At 38.2% G+C, this 19,668-nt stretch overlaps 2 protein-coding genes across 2 annotated transcripts; one reads left to right on the top strand and one right to left on the bottom strand.

Moving 5' to 3' along the window:
- Positions 1–537: 537 nt before the first annotated feature.
- On the top strand, positions 538–3,690 carry LOC127656241 (POU domain, class 3, transcription factor 2-like). The gene is given in 2 exon segments (XM_052144456.1): positions 538–616; positions 619–3,690. Coding segments are annotated over 2 exon segments (1,272 nt in total). The 3' UTR covers positions 1,812–3,690.
- A 2,405-nt stretch (positions 3,691–6,095) lies between these two features.
- Positions 6,096–18,907, bottom strand: fbxl4 (F-box and leucine-rich repeat protein 4). Its single transcript, XM_052144082.1, has 8 exons — positions 18,817–18,907; positions 17,098–17,723; positions 15,567–15,903; positions 12,771–13,015; positions 12,029–12,242; positions 10,410–10,481; positions 8,420–8,732; positions 6,096–7,929 (listed from the first exon to the last, which is right to left on the bottom strand). Exons 2-8 carry the CDS (start codon positions 17,601–17,603, stop codon positions 7,766–7,768), a joined length of 1,851 nt encoding a protein of 616 aa, XP_052000042.1. The 5' UTR covers positions 17,604–17,723; positions 18,817–18,907; the 3' UTR covers positions 6,096–7,765.
- Between the last annotated feature and the right edge of the window lie 761 nt (positions 18,908–19,668).

The following is a 19,668-nucleotide window of genomic DNA, read 5'->3' as shown; positions in this document are numbered from 1 at the left end:
AAAATATTAATTGTGTCACATTCCTTAAATAGTATTTTCTTGTCAAAGTTTGAGTAAGCTATTTGCTAAAACTGACGTCAGAATTCTCAAACGTGAAAGTGATGCAGAAGTCAGAACATGTGCGCAGATTTCTCCTTAAAACTCCAAGCATGCACCGTAAAGTTCACTGTATCCAAATAGGCCAGCAAACGAAAATAGCTTGCCTTATTTGACATATATAATTTATATATAATATATAATTACTTCTTTTTTGGACATACACAAGTTCTGTTAAAATTGATACATAGATGACACATCGCAAATTCCATAACAGAGATTATAGTTTGAAAATAAATTCTAGGTTATAACAATCATAGCCTTTGATGGTCTTCGCTCTAGTCTTGGTACCCCGAGTCGGTCCCTCACATTTCAGAGGTGCTGCAGGACACAGAGTTCTTTTGAGAGAAAGAGGCAGTGTTGAGCTGAGACTCTCAACTATCCAATGAACTAATGGCGCCCACTAATCATACACGTCCATCATCCGTGTTTACCCAATGAATGTCTTCGAGGGGCGGAGCGCAGGTGCGCACCGCTGCGTCCACTTGGCAAAGAGCCTGGGAGACGCCTGTGGCAAAAGAGTAACTGTCAAATGCAAGGTTCCTTTAATAGGAGCGATCAGTCCGGCTCCGAGAGTCATGGCGACTACAGCAACCAGTCATTACAGTATCCTCACCTCCAGCCCATCTATTGTACACTCGGAGCCTGGGAGCATGCAGCAAGCCACGGTTTACAGGGACGCGCAAACCCTGTTGCAGAGTGACTACTCGCTGCAGAGCAACAGTCACCCGCTCAGCCACGCGCACCAGTGGATAACAGCGTTGTCACACGGAGAAGGAGCCCCGTGGTCGTCCAATCCCCTCAGTGAACAGGACATCAAGCCAGCGACACAGAACACCCGGGACGAGATGCACAATTCGGGTAATTTGCAGCATCAGTCGCGACCACCCCACCTGGTACACCAGACGCACAGTAACCATCACGATTCAAGGGCATGGAGAACGACGACGGCAGCTCACATTCCCAGCATGGCAACATCAAACGGACAGAGCCTTATTTACTCGCAACCCGGGTTCAGTGTGAACGGTCTCATTCCAGGCAGCGGACAGGGCATCCACCACCACAGCATGCGCGACGCGCACGAGGACCACCACAGCCCGCATCTCAGCGACCACGGCCATCCACCGTCCCAACACCAGCACCAGTCGCTCCAGAGTCATCACGATCACTCGGACGAGGATACGCCGACCTCCGATGACTTGGAACAGTTTGCAAAACAGTTCAAACAGAGGAGGATCAAGCTGGGTTTCACGCAAGCGGACGTCGGACTAGCTTTGGGAACGCTGTATGGAAATGTGTTTTCGCAGACCACGATATGCAGGTTTGAGGCCCTGCAGCTCAGCTTCAAAAACATGTGCAAGCTCAAGCCTTTGTTGAACAAGTGGTTGGAGGAGGCAGACTCCACATCTGGCAGCCCCACCAGCTTGGACAAGATAGCCGCGCAAGGGAGGAAAAGGAAAAAGAGGACTTCCATTGAGGTAAGCGTCAAAGGGGCTTTGGAGAGCCATTTCCTTAAGTGCCCAAAGCCAGCCGCGTCGGAAATTACTTCACTCGCGGACAGTCTCCAGTTGGAAAAGGAGGTAGTGAGGGTTTGGTTTTGTAACAGAAGACAGAAAGAGAAACGGATGACTCCTCCCGGCGGACCTCTACCGGGTACCGAGGACGTATACGGAGACACACCACCGCATCACGGGGTTCAGACGCCAGTTCAATGAGAAACAAAATAAGGACCTATCTTTATTGACTGCCTCAGTCTTAATTTATACTTTCACATTGAGATCTAAATATGGAACTATCTTAAGCGATAGCAGTTGCGGTTTAGAATACTGAGGCGGGAAAGCAGATTACATCCGTCTTCAGTATTACTCGAAATTCGTACTGCTGCAAAAGAGGGGACGTGTGTGTTCCCCACACGAGCAAAGAGAGCGATTGTTCTGTGAAAACCCAGCACTGTGAAAAGACGCAGATTTAAGGTGTAACCTACTATTTAACCGACACTTTGAGACGAGAGAAATGTCCCTCAAACGTGAGCATGGGTGTCCCAGACAGTTGTTTACATCTAGACCCGACACATTCACTGCATTTTATTACGCAGAATTAGTATTCCGCCGGAAATGGACTAGTGCGGCAGCATTTGACAAATACACGCCATTTTTACTTATGTTGAGAGCGAATGGGTTTAAACAACGATGGAGTAAAAAAGTATCATCATCCCACAGTATTCAACTAGCCTATTATCTTTGGATCAGTGAAAATACATTTACATATGTTATTGTTTTTTTTTATAGTAGCCTCTTGTTATTATAATTTTAGATATATTGTGGTTCACCAAGTCATGGAGACATACTGCGAGGTGCAAGGTCACACTAAACAGATGTTGTAGTTTTGGCGCCAAGAAATTAGTCTCGCACAATTGATTTTAGTCTCTTTCGCAGTCTTATCAATACTACATTTGGGGAAAACAACCCGAGCTGCAGACAGGTCACCGAAGGGCTAGAGAAAGAAGCCTGGCATTTCCTTCGTTGTAGTTATAATATTACATAAATTACAATTGTTACACAGGACTCCAGACAGTGCTGTAAATATTGTATAATTTTTAAAGAACATAACTACGTTATCCTCTCACTTGAGCACTTTCTCTTATTTTGAATTTGGAAGATGCATTAGCGGTTTGTTTTATTTTATTTTCTCGTTTGTTTAACATGATTTTGCATTTGAGTTGGTATATTTTGCCTTTGTATTTATAGTCATTTACCCAAATATTGCTTGCTATCCCTTGCGTGAGGTAGTTGCTTTTTAACCCACATTCAGCTGCTTTTTTATAAATTATGAGCTGACTTTACTATATGTTAATGTATAGTAAACGATGTTCAGTCTCCAACAATGTTAGTACTATTTTCTACCCGACAAATTCAATATTATATATCTCAAACATTTGAATGTCTTTTTTAGTTATTTTGAAATAGAATTTATTTACACAGTATATTGGATAACGGGGAAAGCAAATAATGTGACTTGCAATATTTTCGTTTGTAAATCAAACGGTTCTCCAGTGTTTCATATGACAAAACGTTTTTGTGTACTTTATATTACATTGCCATCTTATATCAAAGCATATCGATTTGAAACACGAACACTAAATTATTATTATTATTATTATTATGATGCTTAAATATTCTCGTTTTACCCAACATAACTGCTATAGCCTTAAAATGAAACTTGGATGTTTTTTGTTTGTTTGTTTGTTTTGTTTTTGTCTTCATTGTGCTGGTCAGGTTCGCATTGACTGTATAGGGGACATGATGCAGTGATGATTTACTGAAAATGTAAACACTGGATTGAGGAATTGAAAATATTTCTCCCTGGGGCTTGATGTACGTCATATGTGTAAATACAATACAAAATCAGAAAATATTGTTATTTTTTAATTTCTTATTTTTATTTTATTTTTTATTTTTATATTTGAATTGTTAATTTGGTGTAAATGTATTTAACAGAAATTCCAGGGACATCTGTTATTACCGTTCTACTTTTTCTTCAAAAGAAAACAAAAGATACTTTTACATAGATTAATTGTCATGTAATTCTACAAAGACTGTGGGATATATTTATTTGTCTTTTTGTTTACTCTGTCAGAAAGACTCCATCAAACGTTGAACTGAATTAATTTGTGGGTATAATAAAATGCGCAGAGGTTGTGATAGAAATTGAATTTTGTTGTATATGATGTTTTCCTTAAGAATCAAAATTGACTTTTATATGACGTCGGGTGTGTAATTTATGCGGATAAAGCCTGCAAATGTTTTTTTAGGAGCTAATGTTTCGTTCAAGGTTTTTTTTAAGGACAACGAAAATCTTAATACGTAAAACGAAAAAAAAAAAAAAAAGAGTGGAAAAAAGAAAGACGAAAAAAAAAAAACGCGTTCAGATGGGTCGTTAAAGTCGACCATTAAAACATGTAAACCATTAATCCAAGGACTTCTCTTTCCCCACTGAATTATTTATTTTTTTTGAGATAGTAAGGACTGACAAACAAGACATAGGGACCCAAAATGTGTCGCTGAAGTACAGGTCAGTGTCTGTGAGGCCACTTTTCTGTCCGTTCAATACAATGCACTGAATTTAGAAAAGAAGGCGGGATAATCTATTTAAATCTGTTTGACCAATATTTCGAATAATTGTATTCGGGGCCAATTCTTCGATCCCTGTTTTAATGTTCGATTTTGTGAAATGTTCGTAGTGTCAATATTTGTAGTAGTCATAGTTAAGTGTCACTAGTTTGTGCCATCAAAATGTTGGCCTCGACATCTTTTATTGCATTAAATTATTTAGGCCGTTTTGCCCAACTATTTTAGATATACAATGTTGATTTAAAACACTACCATTTTGACAATATTAAACCATAAAAATTCATATTTAGAGGCAATGCCAAACACAATTCTATATTATATAATGCTTTCGTAATTTACTAATGATAGTTGATAAGTGATGATAATTGTTGGCGGGGCACTGATATGATTATCATCATCAGCCTGTCGTTCACGTTGCTTTGCTGGGAAGGTAGGCTATGCAGTGCATTAATCCTTTGGTCTTATGCAAAGCTTTTTCTCTTTCACTGTTAAATTACGATATATATATATATATATATATATATATATATATATATATATATATATATATATATATATAAATTCATAGTGACAGCATATTCTCCATATTTTGTCAAATAAGATGTTCTGATGTCTTGAATTGAGTGTATTGACACTGTGGTCATTCTTATACTCTAGTGCCACCTAGTGAAATCCATTGCTTTCAAGACATAAAGCAATATTGGCAAAACGTTACACGAGCACGTGGCGTTTTGCTGTATTTTAGCGACGGGTTGCTCCCAGAAATCTGGCTTTTTTCCATCGGCGCACAGTGTCTGATGATTTTTAATTTTTATATATTAATAGTATGTTAATAGGAACATTTTTTTGTTTATTGACACACTTTGGGTCATGATAAATTATATCGGTTGCTGGTCTTACACACACACACACACACACACACACACGCATACATACACAAAATTAAGTGTGTTAAATTAGGCAATTTATGCAATCTGGGAAAGGAGATTTTTCACAGACACTACACAAGCTATAGCTTCTTACCACCACAATTGTATAATTTTATGAATTTTTGTGACCTATATGATCTGAAAATAATATTCTCTCAAAGTGTATAAAAAAGCAAAAAGACTTACTCCAAAGCATGCAACTCACTCTAAATGAACCAAAAACAAACAAAAAAAGGGCTATTTTTATGTTAGAATTCCAGAACAGTGCTCATAAATATTGTCCCCATTTTAAAGGCCAAGAATACACATTTGAGCCTAAAGGCTGATGAAGAATTTTTTGTGAAGAAATACTGTAACTCTTTTACATATTTGTGCCTAAAGGCTGATGAAGACAATTGTTTTTGAAGAAATACTGAAACTCAGAAAATAAAAATCATTTTGACCTGTTTTCCCTAACACAACTCATTCAGTCAATAGAAATGCCTTAAAATATATAATTCCAAAATCGTATTATGTAAAATCGGAATCGTAAAATCGTAATGGAAATATTAATGGCTTGGAAAGGCTGCTTAGAACCGAGAAAACCATGTAAAGTGTATAAGCCAAAATCAGCTTGCAAGTGTATCCCAATTATTCCTGAATCCCATGCATATCATAAGTCTGAATGACCAAATCACGCAAGCTTTGAATTTGTTCCATATTAAAAAGGTGTGTTGTTCAAAATAGCTTACCAATCCAATACCTGAAAGAAAGCATGCAAGTGTGAGGTGGTAATGAGATTCTTCAAACTTGCACTCCTAGTTTCGGTTAAAAAAAGGTGTACGAAATGTAGAAAAGGTCAAATGTATTTTGATGCTCAAACCACTGTAGCAGGATGGCATGGCCACTTTAAAATTACAGAGTCCAAAGGCAGAGGCAGACATTGTTATTATGGGTTGTACTTTTGATGTATTTACAAGGGTGTAATGACAGTTTTCTGGGTGAACTGACTAGCAATAGTTGTACAGAAATCAGGCAATCGTTTCATCTAATTAACTGCATCCCTCAGGGCACATTAAAGCTCCTCAGCCCATCATTAAAGTAGACATAAACAATTCATTGCATCACTGTTAGTCCAATGAGATTGTCACTGCCAGATGCAGTATTAATATGCTGTTAAACTCTGAAGGATTAAGGCCAGGGACATTTTTGAATTTAGCTTGACCAAACTATCGAGTATCATGGTGGAGACAATATAGAAGACCAACCACACACAAAACATTGTTTTGTCACATACCCACTGTTTCTAAATAGGTGAAAAAGGTCTTCAGCTCAGCACTAGTAATAAGATCAATGATTCTATGATCTTACAAACAAAGTGGCAACAGAATTTGATTTTTATCTTTCAAATGAAAATAAGCACATGTTATCAAGCCTCACTTTATTGAACCAAGACCTCATGACTGTCAATCTCAGATCTGAAACAATGCTAAAAAGCCTCCTGCTCCTAAACAGAACACATTTAAAGAAATAGTTCACCCAAAAAGTTTAAATAATGGCTGAAATATCCCATTAATAAAATTTCCATAAAGAGAGTACTTCACTACAACTAACCAGTTACATATTACATAAATACAATCTGTATAATATTTTAGGTTGTTTCTACTTCAGTGTGTTTGTTTACAGGGTATGTTTATCATAATGATAACGGGTATGTCAAATTGAAAGGACAATTTAAAAAAAAAAAATCTGCCAATAAAAAATAACTTTTTAATACCAAATCACTAAACAAATTCTTTCCCCTTTGTTTTGTCTACATCTTCAAAAAAATTGAGTACATTGTCAAATCAAATAAAATTATATATATGACCCTTTGATTTAGGGTGATTTTGGCAAATCACAATTTAGCATAACCTAATACAGACAACCAGCAAACATACAATGCACTTCTCAAACCTAAGGCACAAGGATTTTTTTATCTACTGTACCAGTTACCATGTGCCTGTGGAAAAGGAAATGTCAAGTTTTGCAAAAGAGAAAAGCTTATATTGTGGTACATGTGCATAACAGGATTGACACGAAAGATATGGGCAACGTCTCACACAAACTGGGTATTGCCACAAAAGATTTATGTGCCCACACTTAAGTCAACGTGGCCCTGAATTTATATAAATAAATAATTTTAGTAGGCCATGTTACTATCATATTATTTTACAATGTTCAATATCAATTTCACACCCTTTAACAATGCAAATAAAAACAGCAGTACTGAGCATATATACGTTAAGTATGTTTACAACCAAACCACTCGGCAGTTGTACTGCTTACTACAAAAGTCTCTCTCCAAAACAATAATTCTGAAGACAAAAATAAAAACCCTGAGATTAAGATCAAAAACTGAGGTCTGATGAAATGTGTGAGATTCAATAAAAGTGAGACCATTCAAGCTGAGTGCAAGTGAAACATCTAGAACATCTTCGACCCAATTTCTCCATGTGGCAGTTCACAGCTTTGTGCAGTTCAAGGCAGCATGTACAAGTTCACAGCACCATAATGCACCCCAGCATGCCCCTTTTCCCAGGGTCTTAAAGTACATGTGTAAAGCTGCTCCTGCTGAGGACTGATTGAGTTTTACTGAGTGAAACTCTTCTTGATGGACACATTGGGGAAAAGGCCACTGAGCTCCTGGACAAAGCGAGCATCAATCTGAGAGCAGAAGGACACATCCAACAGCTTTAGCTGAGGACAACACTGCAATAACCTCCTCAGAGAGGCAGAATTCACCATCCGTGTGCCTAAAAATCCACAACAACAAAGCACCGTTAAAGGTGTACTCAGTATTTTTTCAGTAAGTTTTACACAATAAAGAAATTAATAGTTAAGAATATAATAAGTTTGAATAACACTTCTGTTTAAACTGATGAACAACCATGTAAGAAAAGTATAATAATAATAAAGGTACATACTAAAATGGTATTTCTACACATGACAGCAGTAACTGAAAACATTTGCTTTTGTGTGACGCTGCATCCACTCCGATAGGTGTCAGTATAAAGTTTAAGACTACTGTTGTATTGTTCCACTTAATGTAAACAAAAAAATTACTGTGCACCTTTAATGCTCAGATAAGTACAAGAAATACGCTGACACTTACATAAAAATACCCAACATCACACTTGCCATAATGAAACACTTGACAAATAATTTTGTCCAAAAAAATTATATTTTACCAACTACTAACACACCCATGACAAATTGTTTGTTTTCCATTCACACTCATCTCACCCAGTATATCAAGGTGCTCCAGAGCACTGCAGTTAGCAGCCAGCTCCTCCAGGTCAGAGTCGCACACAGTGCGGTTGGCGGTAAGGAAGAGCTTGCGTAGGCGAGGCAAGCTGCGAGCCAAGTGCTGAAAGCAGCCAGAGCTGCTCTGAAGCGTAGAGCACCACCCCAGATCTAGCTCCTCCAGGAGCCTGCAGCCTGTAACCAGCTCTGCCAGTCCACGCTCACTCAGGTTCCTGCAGCGCCACAGGTCTAAGGAGCGCAGAGAACGGCAGCGGGCGCTCAGCATGCTCGCCACAACATCATAATCCTCAATCTGCAGACAGAGGGTCATTAATCATCATGAAGCTAACCGACTGCCTATAAGAGTGACATATGAAGACACGGAACCTAATTTACTACAGTATATGTTGCAGTTGCATGTTGCAAGGTAACACGTGAGATGGGTTTAAGTAGCAAGGTAACCTGACAAGTCGATGTTGCTGTAGCTGAAATGGAATATAAGCTGAATTACAATTTTCATACTTTAAACCAAGTACAAATAGTAGGGTGAATTTAGGTGAACAGGGCAAGTTTTTGACATTTGACATAGTCCAAAAGTAGATTGATTCACCTAAATTCAAACACGTACTGTGCTGGCAATGGTAATGTATGTACTTTCCAGTATGAAGTCATAAAATTGTCCAATCATAGATCAATCCAATCATCTTGTGTAGCAAGAGGTTGTAGGCAATATTAGCCCAAATCATGCATGGATGCATACTTCGAAACCTCAACAGAAAGTTTATACCATAAGGCTACCTTTCAACTACTTTATTCAATGTACTATTCTTTGGGATGGACATGCAAACCATTTGAACTGCACTACCAGCAAAAGGTTGGATACCTTTGGCTGAATGTATGTTTTTTTTATGATCTTATAAACCTTTTTCATAGAACTTTAAAAATAACAATAATAATAAAAAATAAAAAAACACTGACCATTTTATTAGGAACACTATTGTCCAAATAAAGTGCCTGAGGTGGTCTACTGCTGTTGTAGCCTATCTGCCTCACCTGTGTGGTGCATTCTGAGATGCTATTCTGCTCACTACAATTTTACAGAGTAGTTATCTGATTTACCGTATCTTTTCTGTCAGCTCGAACCATTCTGGCCATTCTCCGTTGACCTCTCTCATCAACAAGGCATTTTAGTATGCAGAACTGCTGCTCCTTTGTTTTTGGCACCATTCTGACTAAATTATAAAGAATGTTGTGCGTGAAAATCCCAGGAGATCATCAGTTATAGAAATACTCAAACCAACCCATCTGGCACCAACAATCATGCCATGGTTAAAATCACTGAGATCACATTCTTTCCCCGTTCTGATAGTTGATGCCAACATTAACTGAAGCTCCTGACCCGTATTTGCTTGGTTTTATGCATTGCACTATTGCCACATGATTGACTGATAAGATAATTGCATGAATAAGGTGTACAGGTCTCCCTAATAAAGTGCTCAGTGAGTGTATACTGTATTTCTTATTGACACACAAAAGCAGAAGATAAAATAACCATCTTAATTGAATGATTTTAGGAAACATCTAATGTGCTTAAGACAATTGCACAGTACTTTATACATATAAATATATTTATATTTAAGTATAAATAAAATATAAGACAACGTCCACACTAATCTATTTATATTTACGTATAAATCAAATAGAAATCGAATCAGTTTTCATTTAAAAAGGCATTCATTGAGTTATTTAAATGCTACCATTACCGCATGCTTTGGAAAACGATGATGCTATAAAACTGAAAACGAAATCAGATTAGTGTGTACGTGGCCTAAAATAATATACTTTGTTCCATTAGTGTTGTTTTAAAGTTTTGATTGGTTTATTACTCTAAAACATTGAACATAGAAAAACTAAAGAATGAGTATTTGTGTCCAAACTCTGACTGATAAGTAGTATATGTGCATGGAGTACAACTGTCCAGTAGACTCACCATGACACAACTTCCCAGGTTAAGGTGCCTGAGCTCTGGGCAGAATGTGAGGATGCTCAATATGGCTGATTGCTACATGTCAAAAGAGAATAGCAATGATTAACACAAAACAGGGTTCAACAAAGCCTCTCCTGTCAGATGCCAGTGGAGTAAAGTGAGATGAAGGAATGCTTGAAATTACAAATCAGATAAGATGACAACATATTTAACTCAGCTATTCAATATTCTACTAAATTAATGTCAAAATAAAACTATTATATGTCCTTATGGTTTCGCACTCTCACATCAGAGATAAAAAGATACAATGTCTCACAGAACATATTTTTTTTTTAACTTATGTAATTTTATGGCAAACACCAGGAGAATACAGCCATTGTTTTTATTATTGTGTTGGTTTAAAAAAAACAGTCATGTGAAATGTAACTCAAACACTGACCACGTTTACATGCACTTAAGAAAATGGTTTATTCCAGGTTTTTTGCAGAAAGCGGCATTCTGAAACACCATGTAAACGAGAATGCCGTTTTCCTTACACCGTTTAATTTATATGTGTGTGTTTTCATTGTTATTTATGCTATTCTTACAGAAGATACATGTTATTTAAAGTAATGACAGAATAATGAGGGTTGAGATGAGTGGGTTTGCTACAGACGCAGCCTGCTGTCTGTGTGTATGTGTGTGTTTACACACAGTTGCCATCACTACAACAATAGCTACAGAAACATTATCCCTTTTTGGAAAGACAATCATATAATCACAAATGCTGAGCCACAGTTAACCACGCACAGAGGGATGCTGTGTTTTTTTTTTTTTTCAGCTCTAGATTAATGGCATGCATTGACCTGCAGTAGCATATAGCACAATGATCAAAAGGTCATAATGCAGGTAAACAGTCAGCTATATGGCCTGAAACAATATTGTGAACAGGTAACTAGCAAATTTACTTGGCTTTCGTCTTTATATTCTCAAGATATTTTTTTTTTTTAATGAGGCCATATAAACAATGGTGATATTAAAACATGAGCTTTGCATAATAAAACATTTTTTTTTTGATGAACACAAAATTTCAGCCATGCACCAGTAATTACCTATTTCAGCTTTGATGTACAAAAAAACCTTCAATATTACTAGCTAAATTCCTGCTTTCATCATGTACACAGATGTGTACACATGTGATGCAGACAATGCAGTCAACTTTACAGAATATCTAAATAAATATCAGATTATAATCGAAGTATCCAGATTAATATCAAAATGTTAATGGGTATTCTATGATGGCTAAAACACACCATTCATTTAATTTGTACGGATCTGTGCATGGGGACATATTCCATTTCTTGTGTCTTGCTGCAGGAAAACAAACTGTTGTGATTGGCTTTTCCTCAGAATGGCTCCTTACACCATAACTGATCACACACTAATCAACTTGGCTGGCCAGCTTTGGCTGGTGAGCAGTTGTTAAATTAGACGCTCAAAGGAAAAGAAAAAATATATATATTTTTTAAATTAATCTAGAGGTAAACAGTTGAATTAAATTACAACAACACTACATAAACTACACAATTTACATTGCTTTTGGTTAAGCAAGATGCTTTAACTGAGCAAAATCTTTCTCTTACCTCAACCTTAGTGCGGTAGAGCACGAGTCTGCGCAGATTAATGAGTTTGGCTATGTGACTGAAGGCCTGAGGATGTAGACGGTCACATGAAGCCAAATTCAGCTCCTGCAAGCACGGACACGTTTGGGCGATCACCTCTAAACACGCCTCAGTCAGGAAATGACAGCACGACAGCTCCAAACACACCAGACTTAACCCACAGGCCTTTAAGAAGCTGGAAGAGACACAGATGGAATGACTTTGAGAAAATCAAATTAGATAAGAAATCATTTTTTTCATGTTACTTTGTTAACAAAATATATGGCTGTTATGGCATTGTGATTTTTATATCTGAAACAAACAAATTTTTACACAATAAGGGGCAGTTAACACATCTGTGCTACTTTTGAATTGACGGTCTATGTAAATATGTGATAGATGGATGTTTTTGGCCATTAAGTTGTGTCTCACTGATTTTTCAGGAACTTGCACCATTAGTACACGTTTTTAAGATGCTGTGTCAAGTTAAACATAATTAAACATTTTACAGGCAGCACAGCGGATGTCAGTTTTTAAACCATGGACCAAGAATCTGGGGGTGGGATAACCATATTTACATAGAAGCATTTTGAATGCTCATTGTATGTTAGCAACGGTTTGTGGGCTTTAATGTGCCTTCAATGTGCCTTCAAACCCATCTTCTGTTCAATTTTATTGGGCTCCGTCTAGCTGTTTTTAACACAAGAACACATTTCACCATTACCTGCAGAAGCCAGCGGCCGTCACGGCTCCACGGTTGCCTGTCCAGGACATGTTTAGCCTCTGCAGGAGGGTGCAGCGGCTCTGCAGGTGGCACAGAGAGGCGTCAGTGAGACGGGCCCAGTATGGCTGGAGGCTGAGCTGGATGTACTGCAGTGGGTCACAACAGTGCTTGTGAAACAGCTTGCAGCTCTGAGCCAATCGGCATAGGTCCGGGACTGCCAGGTGACTCACGATTAGCTGGATCAGCTACAGTAACACACACATATTCAAAGTTAACAAGTGAAATACACCAAACTTACTTATACTTGCACAGACACATAATTTGGCACTTTTAAAGACCCCATAAAATCGTTTGATGAGTGCGGTTCACTTTCTTGTGTTTCCTATAAACAGAAAGTTTGGGCAGGACATATAAAATGGACATTATCTTTAAACAGCCCATTTGTTTTAGTTATGTCACAGCAATGAACCATAATCTGCAACTTGCTAGTTGGTTGCAGGTGGTATTAGGGGAGGTGCACTCATTTTAGAGCACATTTGATTGGACAAATCTCTGTGTAAAGCAAGATGAGACATCAAAAAGTTTGGTCAGTTTTATTGGAAGAGACTATACATTTTAAATGCATCTATTTGCTAAAGGTTAATTTTGTGAACGTTTATAAGTACATTCGCACATAGATGGCTTCAAAGCTTATAAACAAATCTTTTAAAACATTAAATGCCACAAAATCCAATTTAGATTTAATTTTGAATTGATTAAATGACTTTACAGTGAAAGGGACTAGCTAAAGTGACTCTCTAGACTTCGGTGGTTGCGCTGGTTATTTTTTGTTGAAGGTGTGCACTATTGGACAGTGTGAACAATAGTTTGCGTTGAGCTGGATATCAATTAGCAGATAATAACTGTATCATATTTCAGAAACACACACACACACACACACACACACACACACACACGTTTGCTGTAATGAGACAGTGGGTGACAGTGGTTTGGACAAGAGATCAGAGCTGTGTACAGGTAATGAGGAGTTGCGAATTGGAATGGTGTTTTTAAAGTATGACAAAATAATCTGAAAATTACAACACAAATCCTATCGCAACCACACCAGTCAGGGCATGAGGGACTAGACCAAGTTCTATGTGGAAACTAAACTACAATGGCAAGAATTAGATGTTATTATCTGCATTAATTGGTCATAAAATGTGATCTCATCTTCATCAAATACACAAGTATAGACAAACACAATGTGCTTAAGATAACAACACATACAATTATAATCTTTCATATCTTTACTGAACACATCCCATTAAACATTCACAGTGCTGTGGGGAAAAGTAAGTGAACCCTTTGATTAAATAACTGGTCAATCCTCCTTTGGCTGCAATAACCTCAGATAAGCATTTCTGGTGGCTGTGGATTAGACCTGCACTACATTCAGAAGGAATTTTGGACCATACTTCCTTACAGAACTGCTTCAGCTCAGCCATATTCTTGGGAGTTCTGGTGTGAACGGCTCTCGAGGTAATTACACAGCATCTCTAATGGGTTAAGGTTTGGGTACCAACTGGGCCACTCTGTAGTGGATTTACTTTGATGTTCATTGTCCTGCTGCATCACCCAACTTCTACTGAGCTCCAGCTGGCACACAGCCATCTTGACATTATCCTGTAAGATATCTTGACAAACTAGGGAATACATTTTCCCTTGATGATGGCAATCTTTCCAGTAGCATTGTGGAGTGTCATTGTGATCTTTTGCAAACATCAGGCATGCAGCAATGTTTTTGTTGGAAAGCAGTGGCTTTCTTCGTGGTGTCCTGCCATGCCTATGTAATGTTTTCCATATAGTAGACTTATGAACAGAGATGTTAACCAGTTTCAATTATTCCTTAATGTCTTTAGCTGTCACTCTAGGGTTCTTACCTCATTGAGCATTCTTAGGTGTACCCTTTTAGTCATCTTGGCTGGACAGACATTTTAGGGAGTTGCCGCAGTACTAATTAATCTCCATTTATAGACAATTTGTCTAACTGTGGACAGATGGATATCTAAGCTTTAAGAGATAACTTTGTAACTCTTTCCAGCTTTATGTAAAGCAACGATTCTTGATCGTATGTCTTCTGAGATCTCTTTTTTGCGAGGCATGGTCCACGTCAGCAGATGCTTCTTGTGAATAGCAAACTCAAATTTTTTTAGTGCTATTTATAAGTCAAAGTAGCTTTAACCCACAACTCCAATCTCGTTTCAGTTAATTGGATGCCAAGTTTACCAACCCATGACTATAATTAGCTTTTGTTTAAATCATTAGCCTAGGGGTTCACATACATTTTCCAACCTACACTATGGATGTTTTAATGATGTATTAAATATGTACAAGAACATAAAATATTGTGTGTGATATTAGTTAAAACAGATTGTGTTTGTTCAATATTGTAACTTAGATGAAGATCAAACTGATTGAGACAAACTGTTCTTCATGGTTAAGGTCATGTCCAAACTAATATGTATTCATTTAAAAGTGCATTTATTTTGCAACATTTACGCCTCTCATCTACTTTAGAATGCCATTTTCCTCCACCGAAATATGGAGACTCTCTATTACTACATACATTGGAAAATAATGATGTTAGATGAAAAGGGAGTTTTTAAACGAAAACGGACAAACAGAGTTAATACACTGATTCAAATAACCCAACAACTTTGTGTTTGTTGGCATTTCTTGGGTCAGTCAAAATTCTCCTTTAATCATTTAAGCATCATGGATAATTATAGACAGAGTCTCCAATGCTCTACTAACCTCATAAGGGAGTCTATCAAAGTAGCCGTTCCTCAGGTTGTGCCCGTTTTCTCCACCCGACTGGCAACAGAGTCCTCCCGCCTCACTGATCTCCTCTTCGCTGTCACTCAGATCATTGATGTCGATGACGGGGATCTTATACAGGGCCAGAATTGGTCTCTCCCGAACACCACGCAGGATCACAGCGTCCAGCTCAGTGTAGTATTCAAGCACAGAGCTGTTCACCTCCAGACGCAGGAGATTGGTGACAAAGCTGATCTGCCTGATGCTGGGAGAGAACTGTCGTGCTTGAGGGTTCAGAGCTTTGGTGGGCTTGCCAGACCATAGAACCTCCCACCTGCACAAAATCCAACATGATATTGTTTGCAGGGTTAACCTATACTCAAGATATAGAAAGTGGCATCTACCTCTCTAAAACAGATACTATACATATTCATGGAGTGTAAATATATAAATTATGCAATGCATCGTGAAATATTAAATTCTGTTACAATTCATCACAAATAAATTATAGTTGATATTCTTGGCTCAATTCATAATTATCAACAAAAAATATGCCAAAAACTGAAATGTAAGTAGAGGGTCAATGGAACGTCTCCCCACCTGAAGTAGATTGGGGATGTGTATTTGGTGGATATTTACAACTTGAAATAAGTCAAGAATTGTATAATGGATAAGAAATAACCACATAATAGGTTAAGTATTATTATGATTATTATATTATGAAGTCAATGCATTGGATTTTAATTGTCAGACTGATGAATTACAATTCATTTTGCTTCCTAATTTACTGTACATAATAAGAAAAAAAGACACACTTGATTAAACTGTACAAACTGAAATCCCATTAACTAATATCTGAACTGAAAGTGTAAAAAGCAAACAAAGTGGCACAGAATAATTGTGTGACAGGGCGGAGGGTGGGGCCGGGTGGTGATTTTACACACCCGGCCCCTTATCAGGCTAATCAAGCCTCCGAGAGGGATAAAGGCCGACTGTGGACGGTGTGCGACAGAGAGAGAGCGTTTATGAGCAGGTGTCTTTTAGTTGTAGTTCTTTATTAAAAATATTATTTATATTGTCAAGCCAGTTCTCAACTCCTCCTTTCCGAAACTGGTGCCGAAACCCGGGAAGGAGGAGGCGAGAACCGCTTGTAAACGCTCTCTCTCTGTCGCACCACCATCCGCAGTCAGCCTTTATCCCTCTCGGAGGCTTGATTAGCCTGATAAGGGGGCCGGGTGTGTAAAATCAAGACACGACCCCACCCTCCGTCCTGTCACAAACTGTACAAAGGCTTTTACCCAAATAATAATAATTTAGTAGACATTTCTATGTAAGAACTACCTTATAGTATACTCATTAGGGGGACAGCCCCCTTGGAGCAACCTGAGGTTTAGTGACTTGCTCAAAGGCAAAATGTTAATAGTTAATTGGATCGCCCATTCTTATTTTAAGGATTAGAACCTACAAACCTTCAATTACCAGACCAGACTTTAACCACCACAACACTCCACAGCACCCAGCATTTTACCTCACATCAGCTGGTGGGTTCTGGGAGAATGGGTTGAGTGAGCATGCTAGGATCTTGACAATGGCCCCAGGGTGGTACGTCTCAAGCACCTCCACTGCAGTGGGATAGACAGGCTCCTCAAAGGCCAGCTCCAGGTAGTCCCTGCTGTGGAAATTGGGTGGTGTACGGCGGAATGGGGGCGCGGCACTGCTGCACTGCTCCCACCAGCCTCCATAATTGCGGAAAACAGCTGTCTGGGTAAAGTCTCCTGAGCTTGGGTAGACGTTGGGCACTCCCGCCAAGTTCCACATGGTATAGGACATGCTGTTCTCGCTGCCGTAGTGGGAGCTAAAATCCAGGACCTCCTTACCATACTGCTCAACCTCCACAGTGACGGGCAGTGCCGAACGCTGGCCCAGCTCCACCGCCCGCCGGCTTCCCAACGCCTCACTCCGTGTCCCGCTCCTGGAGCGCCGCCGTAGACAAATATAGTAAAACATGCTCAGCAGGGTTAGCATAGGAAACATGAAGCAGCAGGGCCGGTTTTCAGAGTCAGGAAGCACACCCCTCTGCCCTTCCCAGCACTGTAGTGCAAATGGGGTTGGGATCTATATGGCACAGGTTATGGGTCAAGATGCATGCATGACCTGTGGGTTACGGAGAGAAAGAAAACACACACACACACACACACACACACACACACACAATATTGTGAGGACCCTAAAAAGCCAAAGGATCAGTAAGTCTAAGAGCAAATTTTTTAGCAAAACTCAGCCTATGGCATCTTGCTCGACTATTGATTAAATGTTTTGCATGCTTAAAGTAATATCCAGGGTTAAATACAAGTTAAGCTCAAAGAAAATAAATGGTAAGTGAAAGTCTATGGGGCAACCGCTGTGGGCTTGCCCCATAGACTTCCATTGTAACTGCATTTCTGTACAAATGTAAGAGCATTGTTTTTTATTGTATTTACAAACTAAGGTACAAGTCAAAATTATTTTTGTGGTAATCAACAACATATGTGAACTAAAGAATCTAACTTGCATTTAACCTGGTAATTTGATAAAATTTGAAGACAGGCCGAAAGCATATCTTAAAGATATACATATTCTTTATTGCAATAACCTCTATTGTATGACTTCCCTGTACAATTCATTGCAGATTTAAACCACGAAGTGAAACAATGGAAATACCCAGTGAAAAGTTATCGATGAGTGAATTTAATATGAAATAAAGACTTTTGTCCAATTTAATTTCAATAGAGGCCCTCCCATTTGACATCCAGATAATTATTTCTGTTAAGTTCAATATTTTGGTTAAGGCTAAATCGCGGTTTACTCCCGCACAAACGGAACGGAAAAGTTTGTAGTGAAATAATTTGCAAACATACAATGTACAGTATTGTACAATGCCATTCAATATCACAAACCACCAAACAACATTTAAATATTAGTCTGAAAGCTAATGCTGATGTTCAAAGTACCTAACATTCTCTATACCTATTGCTATCTTTATACATTTGGTATATCTTTAGCCTATATTTTGACCATACTCAGCTTTATATCTGTATATGAGCCCAAAACATGTTCAAACCGCAGCCTGAAAAGAGAGATGGCGAATGTCGGCGACCTGAGCTTTGGGTTATTAATGCATGCTTTGTTATGAATCGTCTATATAATAATGCAGATTGTCTTGTCACATCGCATTGACCGACTTGCTTAAAAAACAGTGCCAACATACAAAGGATGCGATCGAGGGTCGAAGCGCTGTGTTCCGTGTTCTCGGTCCATCTTTCGTTTCTGCTGTGATAGCCCGAACATTCTTCCCTGTTTACGCAGAATATAAACATCCGCTTCACCTCTGCACAATGCATTGTGGGAAGTTGAGTTCTAACAATATCTAGACATACTTGGCCTGGACGGAAGACTGTTGCTATTATAGTTAGGCTTGTCAAAAGTAACTTAAATATTGCATTGATATAGGGATGTTGTTCATGGCATGTGTTATTCAAATAATAGTAATAATAATAATAATAACAGACCATGAACACCATCCCTATTTTATTGTAATATTTAAGTTACTTTGCCCAAACCTGATTTGATAGACTAATGATTTCAAATTTTCTTCAGAGAAAAAAAAATCGAAAATGTTTACGTTTCTTTAGTGTATTATTTGCAGGGTTGGGGAGTAACAGAATACATGTAACAGGATTAAGTATTTAAAATACAAAATATAAGTAATTGTATTCCTCTTGGGATCCATTATCCATTGGTAATTAGAATACAGTTACATTCAAAATCTATTTTGATTACTGAAGAGATTACTTTGCATTTTATTGTAATTTGTTCCATTTAATATTTAGTCCTTTCAGATGGAAAACATTTATACAAATAAATGATGCAATCCAAAGTGCTTTTGAACAGTGGTGAAACACTTGATGTGTTACATTCATATGAGCAGACAGAGAAGTAAGTTTGAAGTAAGTTTGGAGCAGAAGAAATATAAATAAACCTTGTGTAAATTGTCAGCTTTACGTTAAGCTAAAATGCTATTGCTATCCATTTACACTCACCTAAAGGATTATTAGGAACA

The sequence above is a fragment of the Xyrauchen texanus genome, chromosome 15 (genome assembly GCF_025860055.1).
Source record: "Xyrauchen texanus isolate HMW12.3.18 chromosome 15, RBS_HiC_50CHRs, whole genome shotgun sequence".
NCBI lineage: Eukaryota > Metazoa > Chordata > Actinopteri > Cypriniformes > Catostomidae > Xyrauchen > Xyrauchen texanus.
This window is presented reverse-complemented; position numbering and strand designations above follow the sequence as displayed.

Bases quoted from the DNA above. Each gene is read 5' to 3' on its own strand.
- fbxl4 (XM_052144082.1), bottom strand. From the start codon at position 17,603: ATGTTTCCTATGCTAACCCTGCTGAGCATGTTTTACTATATTTGTCTA. The intron at 15,904-17,097 runs GTAAAATGCTGG...GATTTTGTGCAG, and splicing joins AACCCACCAGCTGATGTGAG to GTGGGAGGTTCTATGGTCTG. The intron at 7,930-8,419 runs GTGAGATGAGTG...GTGGATTTTTAG, and splicing joins GGAGCACCTTGATATACTGG to GCACACGGATGGTGAATTCT.